This window comes from Pelobates fuscus, chromosome 1 (assembly GCF_036172605.1).
Source record: "Pelobates fuscus isolate aPelFus1 chromosome 1, aPelFus1.pri, whole genome shotgun sequence".
NCBI lineage: Eukaryota > Metazoa > Chordata > Amphibia > Anura > Pelobatidae > Pelobates > Pelobates fuscus.
The window spans coordinates 388,552,140-388,570,410 of NC_086317.1; the positions used below are offsets into that span (position 1 = coordinate 388,552,140).

Genomic DNA, 18,271 nt, shown 5'->3' on the forward strand with positions numbered 1-18,271 from the left:
CCCTCCCTCCCTGTTTCTTTCTCCCCCCCTCCCTGTTTCTTTCTCCCCCCCTCCCTCCCTGTTTCTTTCTCCCCCCTCCCTCCCTGTTTCTTTCTCCCCCCTCCCTCCCTGTTTCTTGCTCCCCCCTCCCTCCCTGTTTCTTTCTCCCCCCCCTCCCTCCCTGTTTCTTTATCCCCCCTCCCTCCCTGTTTCTTTATCCCCCCTCCTTGTTTCTTTCCCCCCCCCCTCCTTGTTTCTTTCTTCCCCCCTCCCCTACCTGTGTTGTAGCATGGCCGAGCTGTGTACTGTCCGCGGGTACAGGGAGCTTTTGTTTCCTGTATCCGGCGGACTAACAGGAAGTGCACACTCAGTGTTCACTTCCTGTTAGTCCGGCCGGGTACAGGAGACAGATGCTCCCTGTACCGGCGGACTATACAGGGCTCGGCCACGCTACATTGAGGGAGTGACAGGAGGGAGCGCTGAGCGCTTCCCTCCTGTCAGCCCCTCTCCTCTGGCTGCGCCCGGGCGGTGCGCCCTCATGGACGCACCAGCCCGGGCAGAGCTGCAGCCGCCTGAGGCTCTCTGCAGAGCGCTCGGGCGGCTGCAGCAAAAGGGGGGCCGGCGGAGCTGGGGGGGATTTCCCCATTACCTGTCCCCCCCGCATGATTTGCTGGGGGGGATGCGTCCCCCCCATCCCCCCCGGTTCCTACGCCCATGGTGAGGATAAGTATGTGGAAGCAGAATTGTGTAGAGATTTATAAGCAAGTGTCAGGATCTTAAATTGGGCCCTATATCTTACAGGAAGCCAATGGAGGGACTGACAAAGGGGGAGGTGTGTGAGGTGCAGGCGGACAGGAAAATGAGCCTCGCCGTCGTATTCACTATAGACTGTGACGGGGAAAGTTGGGAACACGTAAGACCACTGAGAAGCGGATTACAGTAGTCAAGGCGAGAGAGACAGCAGCATAGACAAGCATTGTTGCCATATCAGGCATTAAATAGGGTGGGATGCGCGCAATGTTTTTTTAAATAGAAGCGGCAGAATTTGGCATTTGATTGGACATGAGGGGTGAAGGAGAGGTGGGAGTCAAAGAGAACATCTAGGCAGGGAGCCTTAGAGGTAGAGCGGATTGTAGCACCATTGACTTGGAGGGACACAGACAAGGAAGTAGCAACACTTGAGGGAGAGAAGAGCAGAAGTTCTGTTTTGGACAGGTTCAGTTTAAAAAAATAAGCAGCCATCCAGTTGGAAATAGCAGAGGCAGTCAGAGACACGAGTCAAGAGGGGTGGTGAGAAATCAGGGGAGGACAGATAAATTTACATGTCATCTTCATAGTAATGATACCGGAAGCTGAAGGAACTGATGAGTTTACCAAGGGAGGCAGTGTAGATTGAGAACAATAAGGGACCATGGACAGACCCTTGGGGAACACCATCTGAGAGGGATTGGGGAGAAGAGGCAGAGCCAGAGAAAGAAACACTGAGTGAGCGCTGGGAGAGGTAGGAAGAACTTTTAGCCAACCACCTATCTCTGGTATAGCCCCATCTCATACACTATGATCAGCTGGGTTTCCTTAAGGAAAGACGAGCCTTGGATGCCACAAGTTTGGTGATAGACCTGTTAAAAATGGTGATGGGATTTAGGAGTGTGGGCACAGCTAGATCATGCATTTCTTAGTAGTGGTAATGCTGTAAAGACCAAAATATATACAAAATACAGGTTACGGTAATAGTTTGCACACTGTACTTTTGTGCTATTTATGAGGTTAGTCATTCCCCCTATGGAATCAGAGGGTTAAAACAAGCAGGGCAATGGGTACACTGAGTAAAAGTTTTCCTCTATAGTTTGCCAACATGTCATTGTGGTATGCAGTGTCCTTGCAGAGTACCCTGCCCAGCAAAGAACACATGTATACTTTGTCTTCCTTCCTAGTGAAGACAATCTAAATCCTTGAAATCTGAGCTTCTTCTTAACACATGTGATGTGGAACTGCAATTCTAGGAAATTTGGCTTTGTACCAGTTAATTCTGGACGATGGGCATCTTTCAAGCGTCACAAGACATTTTATCATCTCATGTTCCATCCATTGTCTACGTTACATACTGTGTGGGAGGACATACTGGCTGTTCTACTGATGTTTTACAGTGAGAATCAATTGTGTGGTGTAATAATGAGTTTTACAGGTTATTAGTTATTGATGAAGAACCAACATATTCCCCAGTGCTGAATGCAGTAAGAAAAGGGTATTGTGACATAAAGAGACACATGAATACCATACCTCATTTGTAATAGAATATACACAATCTGGAATACCAAAGTTATCCAATACTACACAGTTAAAGGACCACGAAAGTCACCCAGACCAATTAATCTCACTGTGGTCTGAGTGTGGTCTGACTGCAGTGGTCCTGTGTATTTAACCCTTCCAGAAAGAACCTTGAAGGGTTAAAAACCTGTCATACTGAGTAAAAAACACAGTCACGGGATGCAGCAGCTCATAGAAAAGCATTGGTTGTAAATGTAGCAAACTGGTGGGGGGGGGGGGGGGGGGGGGTCTACTCTAGATAGGGACAGGTACTCTATAGTGTTAGAAACTCAGGTTTGTTATATTGTTCCTTTAATAGACATGTGCAATTCCGTTCGGTCCATTCATTTTCTCACTTTGTTTTTACATTTTATCAGCAAATAAGAAGAAAATGCAAAAGTGCAGTATTTTTACACAATTCCTGATGATGAATGTTAGTGTGTTGTTAACCTTGAGCTAGCATCGATGGATTACATTGCTTTTGCAGTCACAGTATATTTAAAGTAACACTCGAAGCATTATAAGAATCAGATGACACACTCAGACAATGAATGCATTCCAAGTAGAGGTGGAACCGATAGTGCTGATGCAGAAGTAGACTTTTCTCATGAATGGGGAGTGGTGGAGTGGCCACTCTCCGAAAAGGCAGTATATACTATTGGTAAACTGCACGGATTTTTTGATGATCAGAGAGGAGGGTAATGATTTTTTAGCAAACATTTGGGACATTTTATGGGTATAGACCCCTTAGACATGCGTTAACCACTTTAATAAGATGTCTTATGTTACCCTTTGGCTTTCCCTGTGGCCCTCAAATCTTGGGCAGCCTAAAAGACAGGTCTAAATATTGGCTGTCAATGAGTAGTAGCATCAGGAGGTGGAGTCAGACATATTTAAAGTGGTTATTGTTTCCCAAGTACATGCTTTTATAGGTTTATGGTGTTGTACAGGGCATCATGTCTCATTGGGTCAGTGGTTGAGTGCACGAGGTTAAGTTCACTAAGCACAACAACTCAGGGGACAGCCATCTTTAAATTACCAACTGGCACCGTTTCAATGGCTGGAAACAAGATGGCGACTTTTCCCACTAAATCTCCCAATGTCTTTTCAGTAGCAATCCTTATATCTTATATGTAGATTAGTTGAGCATGTGGATATGGATTTTTGGTCAGGAAGTGGACCTTTGATCACTGGATGGTGTGTGGGAGATAGATCCAGTTGAATACTCTTTCCAAGCTAGCAAAGCCTTAAGGGCCATGTCAATCCATAGTAATCAGGCATAGCACAGGATTAGCAGCAGGCAGCTGGAAGATTATCTGCAAAACTATTCTTAGAGGGTTTCTGACCAAATATGGAGGAACAATCAGAATAAGAGCAGCGAAAAAGATTAAACACACAAATCTCGCACAGCTATTCTTAGAGGTTTAGCAGGGAACCTTTAAATGTTGGTAAGGCAGAAATTACATGTTCATAGTTTCACACATCTGTTCTCAAAGCCTCAGTGTAAATAAATGGTTAACAGGGCCTAGTGACTACACTGATAATGTTCTCCAGCAGTTAAGTCTCTTTCTGCAGTGTGTACTTATGTTGTATATCTGCACATCCTCACTATACCCTTATAAAGGAAGAACAGTGCTCTAAGAATAGATGTAGCTTTACAGTTCATGTCTATTATTGCATTATTTATACACCACAATGACTGAATCATTAGCATCAGCTGGAAATCTCTCTATTCGACCAAACACATACATATCTACGTTCTGTTTATGCGCTCACTGCATAGAAAATGCACACATAAATAAAATGTAAACCTTGTTGCATCATCATCCATATTATTACTGTTCATTCAGCTGCACTGAATTGGGTCTTGAAATGTTGTTACATTAATTTCTATTCTTTATAAAATGTCAATCTATCATTGTCCGTCTATGTTATTACGCTGCTTGTAATGTCACTTGGCTGTCCAGAAATAAAGATATTTTTTTTTGTTTTGTTTTTTTAAATGCCTTCATAATACATTTCACATATCTCCAAGGATATTTTGTCTCAGCTTACAGACACCTCATCATGTCAGTTGGGAGTTTGTTCAATAAAGGGTTACTTCGAGCACCTTGACAACTTCAGAGATTTGAAGTGGCGATTGTGCTTGGAGTCTGCATGCGTTGCAAAATTAAATGCTGCACATTCAAAGCTGTAGCCCTTTGCTGCCACCAGCAGCAGTATTAAAGCACCATTAGCCAACCCTGAACAAAAATTCCAAGCTGGGTAATGTCAGTTACGTGCATATTGGATGTCTGTCATCAACAAGTACAGCATGCCGGCGAGAGATGACCCATGGCAGCATACCACCTCCTTATTCTGCCTCCCTGACATCCCTCCACCTACAGCAAGAGAGATTGCTGTCACCGGAGGAAGATCAGGCTGCCGGAGAACCTAGCCTTGGTGCAGGATTAAAGGTAAGTTTTTGCTCTTTTTCTATTTAGGGGTGGCGGGGATTCACAATCCCACGTTATAATTCACGGTGTAGCAAATAAACCACATAATTTCATTCATCTTGAGAACTACAAAGGGTTAAAAATTACCAGGCACATTACACTAAGTCAGAGATTGTTACTAAACTCATAGTTGGGCAGTGTTTGGTCAAGGAAGATATATGATAAATATAACACTTTGACCTTGGAAACAAATAAAGATATAAAAATTATTCAACTTTCAAATGATTTACTTACAAAAATTCCCATAGGCTTTAATAGTGACCAGTACTGAATCATTTGGAAAGTTTATTAATTTGAGGTGAGAAAAAAATTGTAAAGTAAACCTGTTTATTGCTTAGAACCTGATTTGATCTTACAATGCTTTTCAGTGACCCATAACAATCAGATTTTTCAAAGTGAGTGATCTAAATAATCTATAGGATTATTGTGCGGATTAATCACTTTTGCTTATAACTTGCCAAATTATTTTAAAAGGGTGATTGTGGAATCCCTAGTGCTAGTGTCTCAGGGCACTTTCCCCTTGCCTCCCTAAAGCAGTTTATCACATCAGAAACAAGTTTCCTCCTACTCACCTTCACTTTGGAAAGGTCAATGGGAGCCTCTTTGGGCTTCTCTGGTACTGGCACTGGTTTTGGTTCTGGTTCCTTGGATTTGGGAGCAGGAGCTGGTGCAGGAGATGCCTCAGGTGCCTTGGACTTGACTACGGGTTTGGCTAGTGGCTTTCTTACAGGCAGGTCCTTCTTTGGAGGCATGGTGATTCACAGCAAGAAAAGTAGACACAGATTACGAAGAGCATAGGATGAAGGTCTTCGGTTCTTAGCTTAAATAGCTTGGTTTATCAATGACCTCATATGGATCAACCCTTAGACTAGGAGAGGGAGGGCTTCAAGAGTTGAATTAAGTAGCTGGTCTGAAAATCTCACACTACTTTTTTTTTTCCATTTCATATAGGAGGGTTTGAGGAGTGGGGTTACTCTGCTGGCACGTAAGTTGGTTGAGGCCACATGGGAGCAACTGAAGATAATTCCCCTTAGGTGGCAGGAGGGGTGGAAATGATAACAGAGGGGAGGCAGGTTTGATTTCAGGATCTATTCTAACACATGTCATCCAAGAGGATGAGGAATGCAGATATGTATGATATGATAAGCTCTTTGGCAAATGGACCAAGCTGTGCATTAGTCTGAAAACAAAGAACAGAAAAACATTTAGAGCTTTCATAGACAGTCTTGGAGAACCTCCAAGACCTTTGGTTTTATATTCTGTGGGACAAAAAAATATATAAACTTTTAAGTCTTTTTCAAAATGTATATATATATATATATATATATATATAAATAAAACAAACAAACAAAAAAAAACGATTTACCAGCAGCAATGCATTGAATTCAAATTGTTTATTTTCAGAGCTCTAGATCAGGGATGTCAAACTCATTTGTTCTAGACAGACAAATTGTCCACTGACATAGGTTTTGGAGGGAGGAATGCATAACATTTATAAATACACAGGCCCGCAAATAAAAAAGCAGGCACAAAGAAAAATTTCATATAATGCCAGATAGTCATTACATTCTTACAATAGAAAAAGGTGTATTTGTGTGTGGTGTTGGCGTTTGAATGCAGATGTGTGTTTATATATGAATGCAGGGATGTGTTGGTAGTAATGCCATTTCAGTGCAGTACTGTGTTTGTGTGCAGTTTTGGCAGGGTCGGCGCGTCCATAAGGCAGCACAATCGGCCGCTTTAGGGCGCCAGAGCAGGGGGGCACAAAAATTGGAATCCCCTGCCGCTGGGACTCGGATTTTTCTAATTACCTCTCTCCCTGCAGCCAGGGAAGTCGGCCGGCCTCTCCTGATGATGTCAGGAGGAGGGGGCGTGACTTCCACTGCTCTTCTCCTAGGACCGCTGGGGAGTCTGGGAGAAGAGCAGGGGACAATCACAGTGACAAACATATAACTATAGACATGTGGTAATCAAAGCTGGGGGGGAAGGGGAGGAATGAGGTTTAACAATTTTATATTAAAACTTGATCATCTCCTACTGAGTTCTTTACAGAAAACATCTGCTCCACCCTGATATTTTCAGTTGTCCTTACACGCAGTTGTTTACTAGCAATGTCTGTGTAGAAACATAGAAACATAGAATGTGACGGCAGATAAGAACCATTCGGCCCATCTAGTCTGCCCAGTTTTCTAAATACTTTCATTAGTCCCTGGCCTTATCTTATAGTTAGGATAGCCTTATGCCTATCCCACGCATGCTTAAACTCCTTAACTGTGTTAACCTCTACCACTTCAGCTGGAAGGCTATTCCATGCATCCACTACCCTCTCAGTAAAGTAATACTTCCTGATATTATTTTTAAACCTTTGTCCCTCTAATTTAAGACTATGTCCTCTTGTTGTGGTAGTTTTTCTTCTGTTAAATATAGTCTCCTCCTTTACTGTGTTGATTCCCTTTATGTATTTAAATGTTTCTATCACATCCCCCCCTGTCTCGTCTTTCCACCAAGCTATACATGTTAAGATCCTTTAACCTTTCCTGGTAAGTTTTATCCTGCAATCCATGAACCAGTTTAGTAGCCCTTCTTTGAACTCTCTCTAAGGTATCAATATCCTTCTGAAGATATGGTCTCCAGCAGGGGAGGGCTGGCAGCCTTAGGCCTGGGGGGCAAAACCAGTCAAGTGGCCCATTGCGCCACCAAATCAGTTCACCATCCATGCCCACCTTTTCCTGGTTTTATAACGGATATTGATGTTATGCTAATCAGTAGCTCTTTGCCATACCCGCTCCTTCACGGCTCTGACTTTCAATGTTGTCAGAGCACAGGCTGAGAATCTCTGAGCCTGTGCTCTGACTCACTAACTGAGCGCCGGAACCACGAGGGAGAGGATATGATCTGACTGCACCTACTGCTGGTGCGCACCAGTGGACCACCAGCGAATAGTTTAAATTATATATGCTGGTGTACCAAACTTGTGAGCTGTGTTGGCCGCCGGGTGCCTCTGTTGTCATGGCACCCTGCGTGACCGCACAGCTTGCCCACCCCAACGGCTGGCCCTGCTGACACACACTGACGTTACTACTTAGACATCCCTCAATATTAATATAGACATCAGAGTAAACACCAATAAACTGTGGAAACAGAGCTGATCCCCCAAAATTTATAAAGGTTTGCTTAGAGGATTTATTGAAAGATTAAATCATGCCTCCTCCTCTCTCTCCCCCATGCACTGCTCTGTAGGCTGGGAGAAAGTGAAGAGTAATCACAGTCTCCCAGCACAACGCCACCTGTGGCTGCATGGGGAACAGCTGTTTAATGTAATGCTTGCAGGACGGCCAGCTGCCGCAGAACCTCTTTGTTTCCGTCTCTGCAAAGGGCTCCAGGCACTGCTTGTTGTGAGTGTGAGCCACTGTAAATTAGGGGCAGAGGGCAGAGGGCACTTGCACTGCGCTCAAGACGGGTCTGGGCAGGAGGAGAGTGCATTGCAATCAGTGCACTCCCCTCCTGTGGGTCACCAGTAGACTGGTGCACCTGCCCAGGATCAGAGCCGGTGCAAGGATTTTTGCCGCCCTAGACAAAATATAAATTTGCCGCCCCCCCATGTGACATCACAATGCCCCACCCATATGATCTGCCATATGAACTAACGCCAGTGCTGCACACAGTGTGTGTTTACATTAAAAAGCCTGCAGGGACCAGCTATAGACACCAGAACCACTTCATTAAGCTATAGTGTCCCTTTAATGTGAGGTAAATTGTAGATTAGTGTCACTAATAATATACTAGATTGCCTACTTACAATTAGATGAGGATGATGATGGGCTGCAGTTTGGCTCCACTGGTCTGGTGTAGAACAGGATCTCTGGAGGCTGTTTGCAACTGTGGTCACAAAATTCAATGTTCTGGGAGAATTGGAAGCAGCTCCATTTTTTGGGGGCCTCTTACACAGCTCAAGGTCTGGGCCCCAGGGCCTGACGGTGGGTATGCCCATAAGGCCCACTCATAAGTCCACTTATATGTTCCACCCAGGGCCGCCATCAGGGGGTGACAACCGTGACAGTTGTCACGGACCCGGCGGCCCTGGGGGGCCCGGACTGCTCTGGCAGTCCTGGGCCCCACTTTCCCTCTCTGCATACATAGATCGCGAATATCGCGATCTATGTGTGCAGCCGCGGGCCCCCGGCTCCCTGTTGCCGCAGAGGGGGCCCAGGCCTCCAGCCTCTTCTCTTCTCCTCCCTGCTAATAACTCTCGCGAGACCCGGTTGCCATGGCAACGCTCCGCGGGTCTCGCGAGAGTTATTGGAGGAGAGAAGAGGAGAAGCTGGAGGCCTGGGCACCCTCTGCGGTAACAGGGAGCCGGGGGGCCCCACCATGCCACCGGACCACCGGGGATGGAATCTCCCCCCTCCCTAGACACAGGTAAGCAGGGAGGGGGAGAAACAATTTAATGAATCAATTTTTTTTTTTTTTAATAATGTTAAAATGACCCCCCCTCCCCCTCCTCATTACAAATTTACACACACACACTACATACACTGACACAACACACACACACACACACTACATACACTGACATAACACACACACACACACTACATACACTGACACAACACACACACACACACACACTACATACACTGACATAACTTATCCTAATGTTTCTAATACCCCACTTCCTATAGACTGTAAGCTCATTTGAGCAGGGTCCTCTTCAACCTATTATTCCTGTAAGTTTTCTTGTAATTGTCTTATTTATTGTTACATCCCCCCCCTCTCAAAATATTGTAAAGCGCTACGGAATCTGTTGGCGCTATATAAATGGCAATAATAATAATAATAATAACACACACACACACACTACATACACTGACATAACACACACACACACACACACACACACACACACTACATACACTGACAAAACACACACTGCATACACTGACACAACACACACACACACACACTACATACACTGACAAAACACACACACTGCATACACTGACACAACACACACACTACATACACTGACACAACACACACACACACACTACATACACTAACACAACACACTCTGCATACACTGACACAACACACTCTGCATACACTGACACAACACACACTGCATACACTTACACAACCCACACTTTGCATACATTGACACAACACACTCACCGCATACACTAACACAACACACACTCTGCATACACTGACACAACACACACCGCATACACTGACAACACACACACCGCATACACTAACACAACACACACACCGCATACACTAACACAACACACACACACTGCATACACTGACACAACACACACACTGCATACACTGACACAACACACACACTGCATACACTGACACAACACACTGCATACACTAACACAACACACACTGCATACACTAACACAACACACTCTGCATACACTGACACAACACACACTGCATACACAAACACACACACTGCATACACTAATACAACACACACTGCATACACTAACACACACAGTGCATACACTAATACAATACACACACTGCATTCACTAATACAACATGCACTCTGCATGCACTACACACTAACACACTCACTGCATCCACTATACTGACACACACTCTGCATTCGCTACACATTACCACACTCTGCATTCACTACACTAACACACACTCTGCATCCGCTACACACTAACACACTCTGCATTCACTACACTAACACACACTGTGCATCCGCTACACACTAACACACTCTCTGCATTCACTACACTAACACAGACTCTGCATCCGCTACACACTAACACACTCTCTGCATTCACTACACTAACACACACTCTGCATCCGCTACACACTAACACACCCTCTGCATTCACTACACATTAACACACACTCTGCATTCACTACACATTAACACACACTCTGCATTCATTACACACTAACACACACTCTGCATTCACTAAACTATGCACACACTCTGCATTCACTAAACTATGCACACACTCTGGATTCACTATACGACACACACTCTGCATTAACTGTACACACAGCATCCACTACACAAACATCCTGTATTCACAGTACACACACTACATCCACCACAAATTGAAACACTCTGCATTCACTATACACAGACACTGCGTCTAATACACACACTACATCAACTACAGACACTGCATCCACTAAACACATTTCATCTAGTACATACAAACACTACATCCACTACACAAACACACACTACATCACTGTACACACACTACATCCACTACTCAAACACACTCTGCGTTCACTATACACACTGCATCTGCTACACTAACACACTCTGCATTCACTGCACAAACAGTATCTAATACACACAAACACTACATCCATTACACACATTCTAATTCACTTACACTATACACACCACATTCAGTCCCGCATCATTGTCAGCGGACTAGGTAGGGCGTGGGCGGGCCCGGGAGGGAGGGGTCGGGGGAGGGGGGCCCAGACCTTGTGCTTTGTCAGGGGCCCCAAAATTTCTGATGGCAGCCCTGGTTCCACCCACCCATGAGTTCGCTCACAGGGAGTGGAGTGTGTAGGGGATGTGTTGTGTTATTGTAGAGGATCTAATATGTGTGCTTATGGTATGTAGTGTATAGGGATACCAGTTTGTGCAGGTGATGCAGTGTGTTTGTGTGTAGTGGAAGCAGTGTGTATTTGTGTATAAGGGATGTATTATGTGTTTCTGGTTGTGTGTAAGGGATGCATTGTGTGAATTTGTGTTTGTATGCATAAGGGATGCAAGGTGTGTCTGTATGTGTGTGCATTGAGTGTAAGAGATGCATTGTGTTTCTGTGTGTATGTAAGAAAAACAGTGTGTGTGTTTGCATGTGTGTGTAAGGGTTTGCATTGTATGTTTCTGTGTATGTGTGCAAATGATGCATTGTCTTTGTGTGTAAGAGTTGCATTGTGTGTGTGTGTTTAAGGGTTGCATTGTGTGTGTGTAAGGGATGCATGTTGTGTTTCTGTGTATGTATAGGGATGCTGAGTGTGTGTGTGTGTGTGTGCTGTGCTCTTCTTACCCCCCCCTCCTCCCTGTGTTCTTCTTACTTCCCCCCCTTGTTCTTCTCACCCCCCTTCTTCTTCTTAACCCTCCTACTTCTTCTTACTCCCCCTTCTTCTTCTTACTCCCCCTTCTTCTTCTTACCCCATTCTTCTTCTTCTTACCCCATTCTTCTTCTTCTTACTCCCCCTTCTTCTTACCCCCTTCTTCTTACCCCCTTCTTCTAATTACTCCCCACTCTTGTTCTTATTACTCCCCACTCTTTTTCTTACTCCCCCCTTCTTCTTACCCCCCTATTTTTCTTATCTCCCCTCCTTCTTAATTCCCCCTTCTTCTTACTCCCCCCTCTTCTTCTTACCCCTTCTTCGTCTTACTCTCCACTCTTCTTCTTCTTACTTCCCCCTCTTTCTCTTACTCCCTCCTCTTCTTCTTCTTACTTCCCCCTCTTTTTCTTACTCCCCCCTTCTTCTTCTTACCCCCCTCTTTTTCTTCTTACCCCCCTCTTTTTCTTATCTCCCCTCCCCTCTTCTTACTCCCCTCCCCCTCTTCTTCATTTCTCCCCTCCTTCTTACACCCCCCCTCCCCTCACTCCCCCTCTGTCACGACTAGTAATGTGGTCCAGCACGCAGAAACTATGTAAACATATACATAAGTAAGAAACGGAAAAATAATAGGAAAGAGCGTAAACCGGTCCTTAGAATGGCCGGACTAATTCGCTAGAGACAGAGAATGGTCAAAGGGAAAGCCGAGGTCAAGGAAGCCAGAAAATACTCAATACCGATTAAACAAGCCAAGTCAGGGAAACCAGAGATCAGAATAACCAGGGAAACGCCAAGGATCAGGATACCAGGAAATCAGAAACACGAGAATAGCACTTTCAGGAAACCAGGAAACTGAAACCACGACATGGCAAAGTAATGGGGAAAGCTAGGGGTTTAAATACCCCTCTCTAGGCTATGATTGGTCAGAGGGCGACCTCTGACCCCAAAACGTGCGTGTGCGTTGACGTCGTGACGTCACGCACACGTTGGTATAATTCTCGGGGGCGGGGCTGGTAATAGACGCGACCACGCGGTCGGCGCCATCTTGGATCCGGGCGCGATGCCCGGAAGAACTATGTGCGCGGTTCCCGGCTCGCCGACGAGCAGGTAAGCTCGTGTAGTCGGAGCGGTCGTGCCGGTCGGGCACGACCGTGAGGCTCGGCGGGCCGGTGACCGCAACAGTACCCCCCACTCGAAGACCGCGCACCGGGCGGGAAGGACCCGGCTTAAGAGGAAAGCGGTTGTGAAACGACCGGATAAGACGGGGCGCATGGACCCGGTCAGCAGGAACCCAACAACGTTCCTCGGGACCATAACCCTTCCAGTCAACGAGATAGGACAAGACACCTCTGGATAATTTGGAGTCCATGATAGAATGGACTTCGTATTCTTCTTGATCACCCACTACCAAGGGCGGAGGAGGAGTGGATACCCTGGTGTAGCGATTGCAAGTAAGGGGCTTGAGTAGAGACACATGGAAAGTATTCGCTATTCTCATATGAGCCGGTAGTGCCAAAGAATAGGTCACTGGATTAATACGTTGGGTAACTCGAAAGGGACCAATGTACCGAGGGGCAAATTTCATGGATGGGACCTTAAGCTTGATATGTCTCGTGGAGAGCCACACCCTGTCACCTGGAAGATAGACAGGATTAGCGCCCCGTTTCTTGTCAGCTTGGACCTTTGCTCGGAATGAGGCTTTTTGCAGAGCTGAATGGACGGCATCCCAGGTATCATGAATCGATTCTAAACGGGTGTCCAAAGCGGGGATTTCTGTGTCTGAGAATGCAGAAGGTAAAACAGCGGGGTGATAACCCTGATTAACAAAGAATGGACTGTGATTAGAAGATTCATGAGTGGCGTTGTTTCTGGCGAACTCAGCCATGGGTAAGAGCTCATACCAGTTAGATTGATTGGCATTTATAAAGCAACGTAAATAGGCTTCTAAAGACTGATTCGCCCTCTCTGCTGCTCCATTTGTTTGAGGGTGATATGCTGATGAAAAGGAGAGTTCGATGCCCAATTGTTTGCAAAAGGAACGCCAAAATCTAGAAACAAACTGGGTACCTCTGTCAGATACTATGTTTTTGGGTACACCGTGCAACCGAAAGATCTCTCTCAAGAATATTTGAACAAGATCTTGAGCAGATGGTAATTTCTTAAGTGGGACGAAATGTGCCATCTTCGTGAATCTATCAATAACCATAAGGACTGTATTAAACCCGTTTGAACTGGGTAGATCCACAATGAAATCCATGGCCAAGTGGGTCCAGGGAGCACTAGGTATGGGCAGTGGTTGTAACAGTCCAGGAGGTGACCTAGGAGGAACTTTAGAAACTGCACATATTTGACATGCCCCAACATAATCTTTGATGTCGTTTCTGAGAGCAGGCCACCAAAATCTCCTGGAGACGGCTGAGAGAGTTTTATGGACTCCAGGATGGCCCGCTGTGAGGTTGTCATGGAACAAATCTAGTATCTTCTTTTGAAACTGAGGTGACACATACAGTTTGTCCGGAGGTTTTCCCACAGGTGCCTGAGTTTGATCTGCTATTATGGCACAGAAGAGTGGAGAAGACACTTCGGAAACAGTAGTGGCAATGAGGCATTCAGGAGGTACAATAGGATATATCTCCTGTTCTGGTACTTCATCTGTCTCAAACTGCCGAGAAAGTGCATCTGCCTTGATGTTTTTAGTACCAGGCCGGTACGTAATTACGAAATTGAATCGGGAGAGGAACAATGACCACCTAGCCTGACGAGAGGACAGTCTCTTAGCGTCCCCAATATAAGCCAAATTCTTATGATCAGTAAAGATCAAAAGTGGCTCTTTGGAACCTTCTAAGAGATGCCTCCATTCCTTAAGGGCAAGTACAATGGCCAAAAGTTCCCTATTCCCTATGTCGTAATTCCTCTCTGCAGGTGTGAGTTTGCGAGAGTAAAATCCACAGGGATGTAAAGGCGTATCAGGACTTTCTCTTTGAGACAGAATGGCTCCGACTCCTGTTTCTGATGCATCCACCTCTAGGATAAATGGTTTGGATGGATCAGGATGGGTCAGGACAGGTGCTGAGGAAAATAAAAATTTTAATTGTTCAAATGCCTCTCTTGCTTCTTTGGGCCAAGATATACAATTTGTTCCTTTTTTTGTTAAATTGGTTATAGGGGAAATCACGGAGGAAAATCCCCTTATGAATTTGCGGTAGTAATTCGCAAAACCTATAAAGCGTTGAGTAGCTTTAAGGCCCTTGGGTAATGGCCACCGTAAGACTGCCTCCAGTTTACGAGGATCCATCTGGAAACCAGACGGAGATATAACGTATCCAAGGAATTGTATCTCCGTTTGGTCAAACTGGCATTTCTCCAGTTTACAGTAAAGGCTGTTTTGTAACAGGGTTTTCAGTACAATTCTCACATGTTCGTGATGTGTCTCTAGGTCTGGGGAATAGATGAGAATGTCGTCCAAATACACTAGAACGAACATGTGAAGGTACTCTCTTAGGACATCGTTAATAAAATCCTGGAATACCGCTGGAGCGTTACATAAACCAAACGGCATAACCAGGTATTCGTAATGTCCCATTCTGGTGTTAAATGCGGTCTTCCATTCGTGACCGTCCTTAATCCTGACTAGATTGTATGCACTTCGGAGATCGAGCTTGGTAAAGACTCGAGCTCCCTTCAATCTGTCAAATAGCTCTGATATAAGGGGAATAGGGTAGGCGTTTTTGATGGTAATCCTATTCAAACCCCTATAATCAATACAAGGGCGTAGGTCTCCTTCTTTTTTAGAGACAAAAAAGAAGCCAGCCCCGGCTGGTGAGGAGGACCTACGGATATGACCCTTTCTGAGAGCCTCCTTAATGTATTCCTCTAAACAAAGATTTTCCTGGGGGGACAAGGCATAGATTCCTCCCTTGGGAGGCATAGTCCCTGGTAATAAATTTATAGTACAGTCATAAGGTCTATGAGGAGGTAACCCTTCTGACTGGACCTTGTTAAATACCTCTTTCAAATCCATATACTGTTGTGGAATTTGTGTGGTCAAAGGAGGTGTAACAGGAACATTAATGGTGCCAATAGGTTGTGGGATTTGTTTAAAGCAGACACCTTTGCATCTCTCACCCCAACTCACAATCTCTCCTTCAATCCAATCCAAACGTGGATTGTGTTTAAGGAGCCAAGGGAAACCGAGTATTATCGGAACTGTAGGTGAAGAGATAATTTGAAAGGTCATTTCTTCAGAATGGAGAACACCCACTGAAACAGTGATTGGCAGAGTTTCGTGTGTGATGAAAGGCTGGGTAAGAGGCCTCCCATCAATGGCCTCGACTGCTATAGGTTTTTCTTTATGTCTTAAGGGCAGGAGATGTTTTGCAGAGAATTCTTTGTCTAGGAAATTCTCCGCTGCCCCAGAGTCAATCATAGCCTCACATTGAACAGTAGTGTTCTCGAAAGATAAGGTTACTCTGATAAGGAAACGGTTCTTAGTCAATTTAGGGGACATATACATCACACCTAAGGTCGGTCCCCGTACGTGCCTTAGGTGTGCAAGTTTTCCGGCCGAACCGGGCATGATGACCTTAGATGCCCCTTCTTGCCACAATACATACATAACCCCTCGTTACGTCTGTGTTGTCTCTCTGCCTCAGTGAGTTTAGCACTACCCAATTGCATGGGTTCAGGTTCAGGAAGAGGCGTTTGGCTACTCACCACTGGGTTAGAGAAACGAGGAGCTATGGACAAATTAGAGCGTCTGTTACGTTGTTTGTTTTTCTCTCTCTCTCTGAGCCGGTTGTCAATGTCTATCATGTAAGCAATAAACTCATTAAGACTAACCGGAAGGTCTCTAGCTGCAGTCTCATCGTGTATATTCTCAGCTAAACCTTCAGAGAAAGCAGCCACCAGACCGCTATTGGTCCAATCAACCTCAGACGCTAATGTCCTGAACTCTATAGCATAATCGGCTACAGAACGAGTGCCTTGCTTGATTCGCATAAGGGCTTTGGCAGCGTTCTTCTCCCTGCCTTTAGGTTCAAATGTAGCTTTAAAGGCCGTAAGAAAAGTATTGTAATCACGGGCTACTGCGTCACCACTTTCCCATAAGGGGTTAGCCCAGGTTAAAGCTTTTCCAGTTAATTGGTTCATCAGATAGCCTATTTTTGATCTATCTGTTGGGAATGAACCGGGAGAGGCCTCAAAGTGGTATTCAATTTGGTTTAAGAAACCTCTGAATTCCTTAGAATCACCTCCATAGCGAGGGGGCGGTGACAAGGTTATGGACGGTGGTTTATGTGGTACGGGAACCACTACAGGTGGCGGAACCACAGGTGGTACCGGAGGGACCTCTAAATAGGCAGTCCTCTGGAGCAAGGTCTGAAATGCCTGGGCAAATTGGTCTAACCTGTGGTCCATATCCTCCACCCTACTCTCACATGCGATCATATGCTTGCATAGTTCTGCAGGATCCATGGCCATGTCGTAATGTCACGACTAGTAATGTGGTCCAGCACGCAGAAACTATGTAAACATATACATAAGTAAGAAACGGAAAAATAATAGGAAAGAGCGTAAACCGGTCCTTAGAATGGCCGGACTAATTCGCTAGAGACAGAGAATGGTCAAAGGGAAAGCCGAGGTCAAGGAAGCCAGAAAATACTCAATACCGATTAAACAAGCCAAGTCAGGGAAACCAGAGATCAGAATAACCAGGGAAACGCCAAGGATCAGGATACCAGGAAATCAGAAACACGAGAATAGCACTTTCAGGAAACCAGGAAACTGAAACCACGACATGGCAAAGTAATGGGGAAAGCTAGGGGTTTAAATACCCCTCTCTAGGCTATGATTGGTCAGAGGGCGACCTCTGACCCCAAAACGTGCGTGTGCGTTGACGTCGTGACGTCACGCACACGTTGGTATAATTCTCGGGGGCGGGGCTGGTAATAGACGCGACCACGCGGTCGGCGCCATCTTGGATCCGGGCGCGATGCCCGGAAGAACTATGTGCGCGGTTCCCGGCTCACCGACGAGCAGGTAAGCTCGTGTAGTCGGAGCGGTCGTGCCGGTCGGGCACGACCGTGAGGCTCGGCGGGCCGGTGACCGCAACACCCTCCCCTCTTCTTACTCCCCCCCTCCCCTCACTCCCCCTCCCCTCTTCTTACTCCCCCCTCCCCTCTTACTCCCCCCTCCCCTCTTACTCCCCTCTTATTATCCCCCCTGCCCTCTTCTTACTCCCTCCCTCCCCTTTTCTTACTCCCCCCTTCTTCTTACTCTCCCCCTCGCCTCTTCTTACTCCGCCCCTCTTACTTCCCCCGCCCCCCTCTTCTTTCTCCCCCCTCCCCTCTTCTTACTCTCCCCCCTCTTCTTACTTCCCCTCCTTCTTACTCCCCGCTCCCCTCTTCTTATTCCCT

At 45.8% G+C, this 18,271-nt stretch overlaps 1 protein-coding gene across 2 annotated transcripts in view; it reads right to left on the minus strand.

Annotated features, from left to right (window-relative positions):
* LOC134568110 (myosin light polypeptide 6-like) overlaps positions 1-5,583 on the minus strand; it is a 56,879-nt gene extending 51,296 nt beyond the window's left edge. Inside the window, exon 1 of one of the 2 annotated variants that reach the window (XM_063426428.1) lies at positions 5,354-5,583. In XM_063426428.1, the coding sequence (XP_063282498.1) occupies positions 5,354-5,533 (180 nt within the window). In that variant the 5' untranslated portion in view covers positions 5,534-5,583. The remainder of the gene's footprint in view (positions 1-5,353) is intronic. The other variant, XM_063426418.1, reaches the window with a different exon arrangement.
* Positions 5,584-18,271: the final 12,688 nt, after the last annotated feature.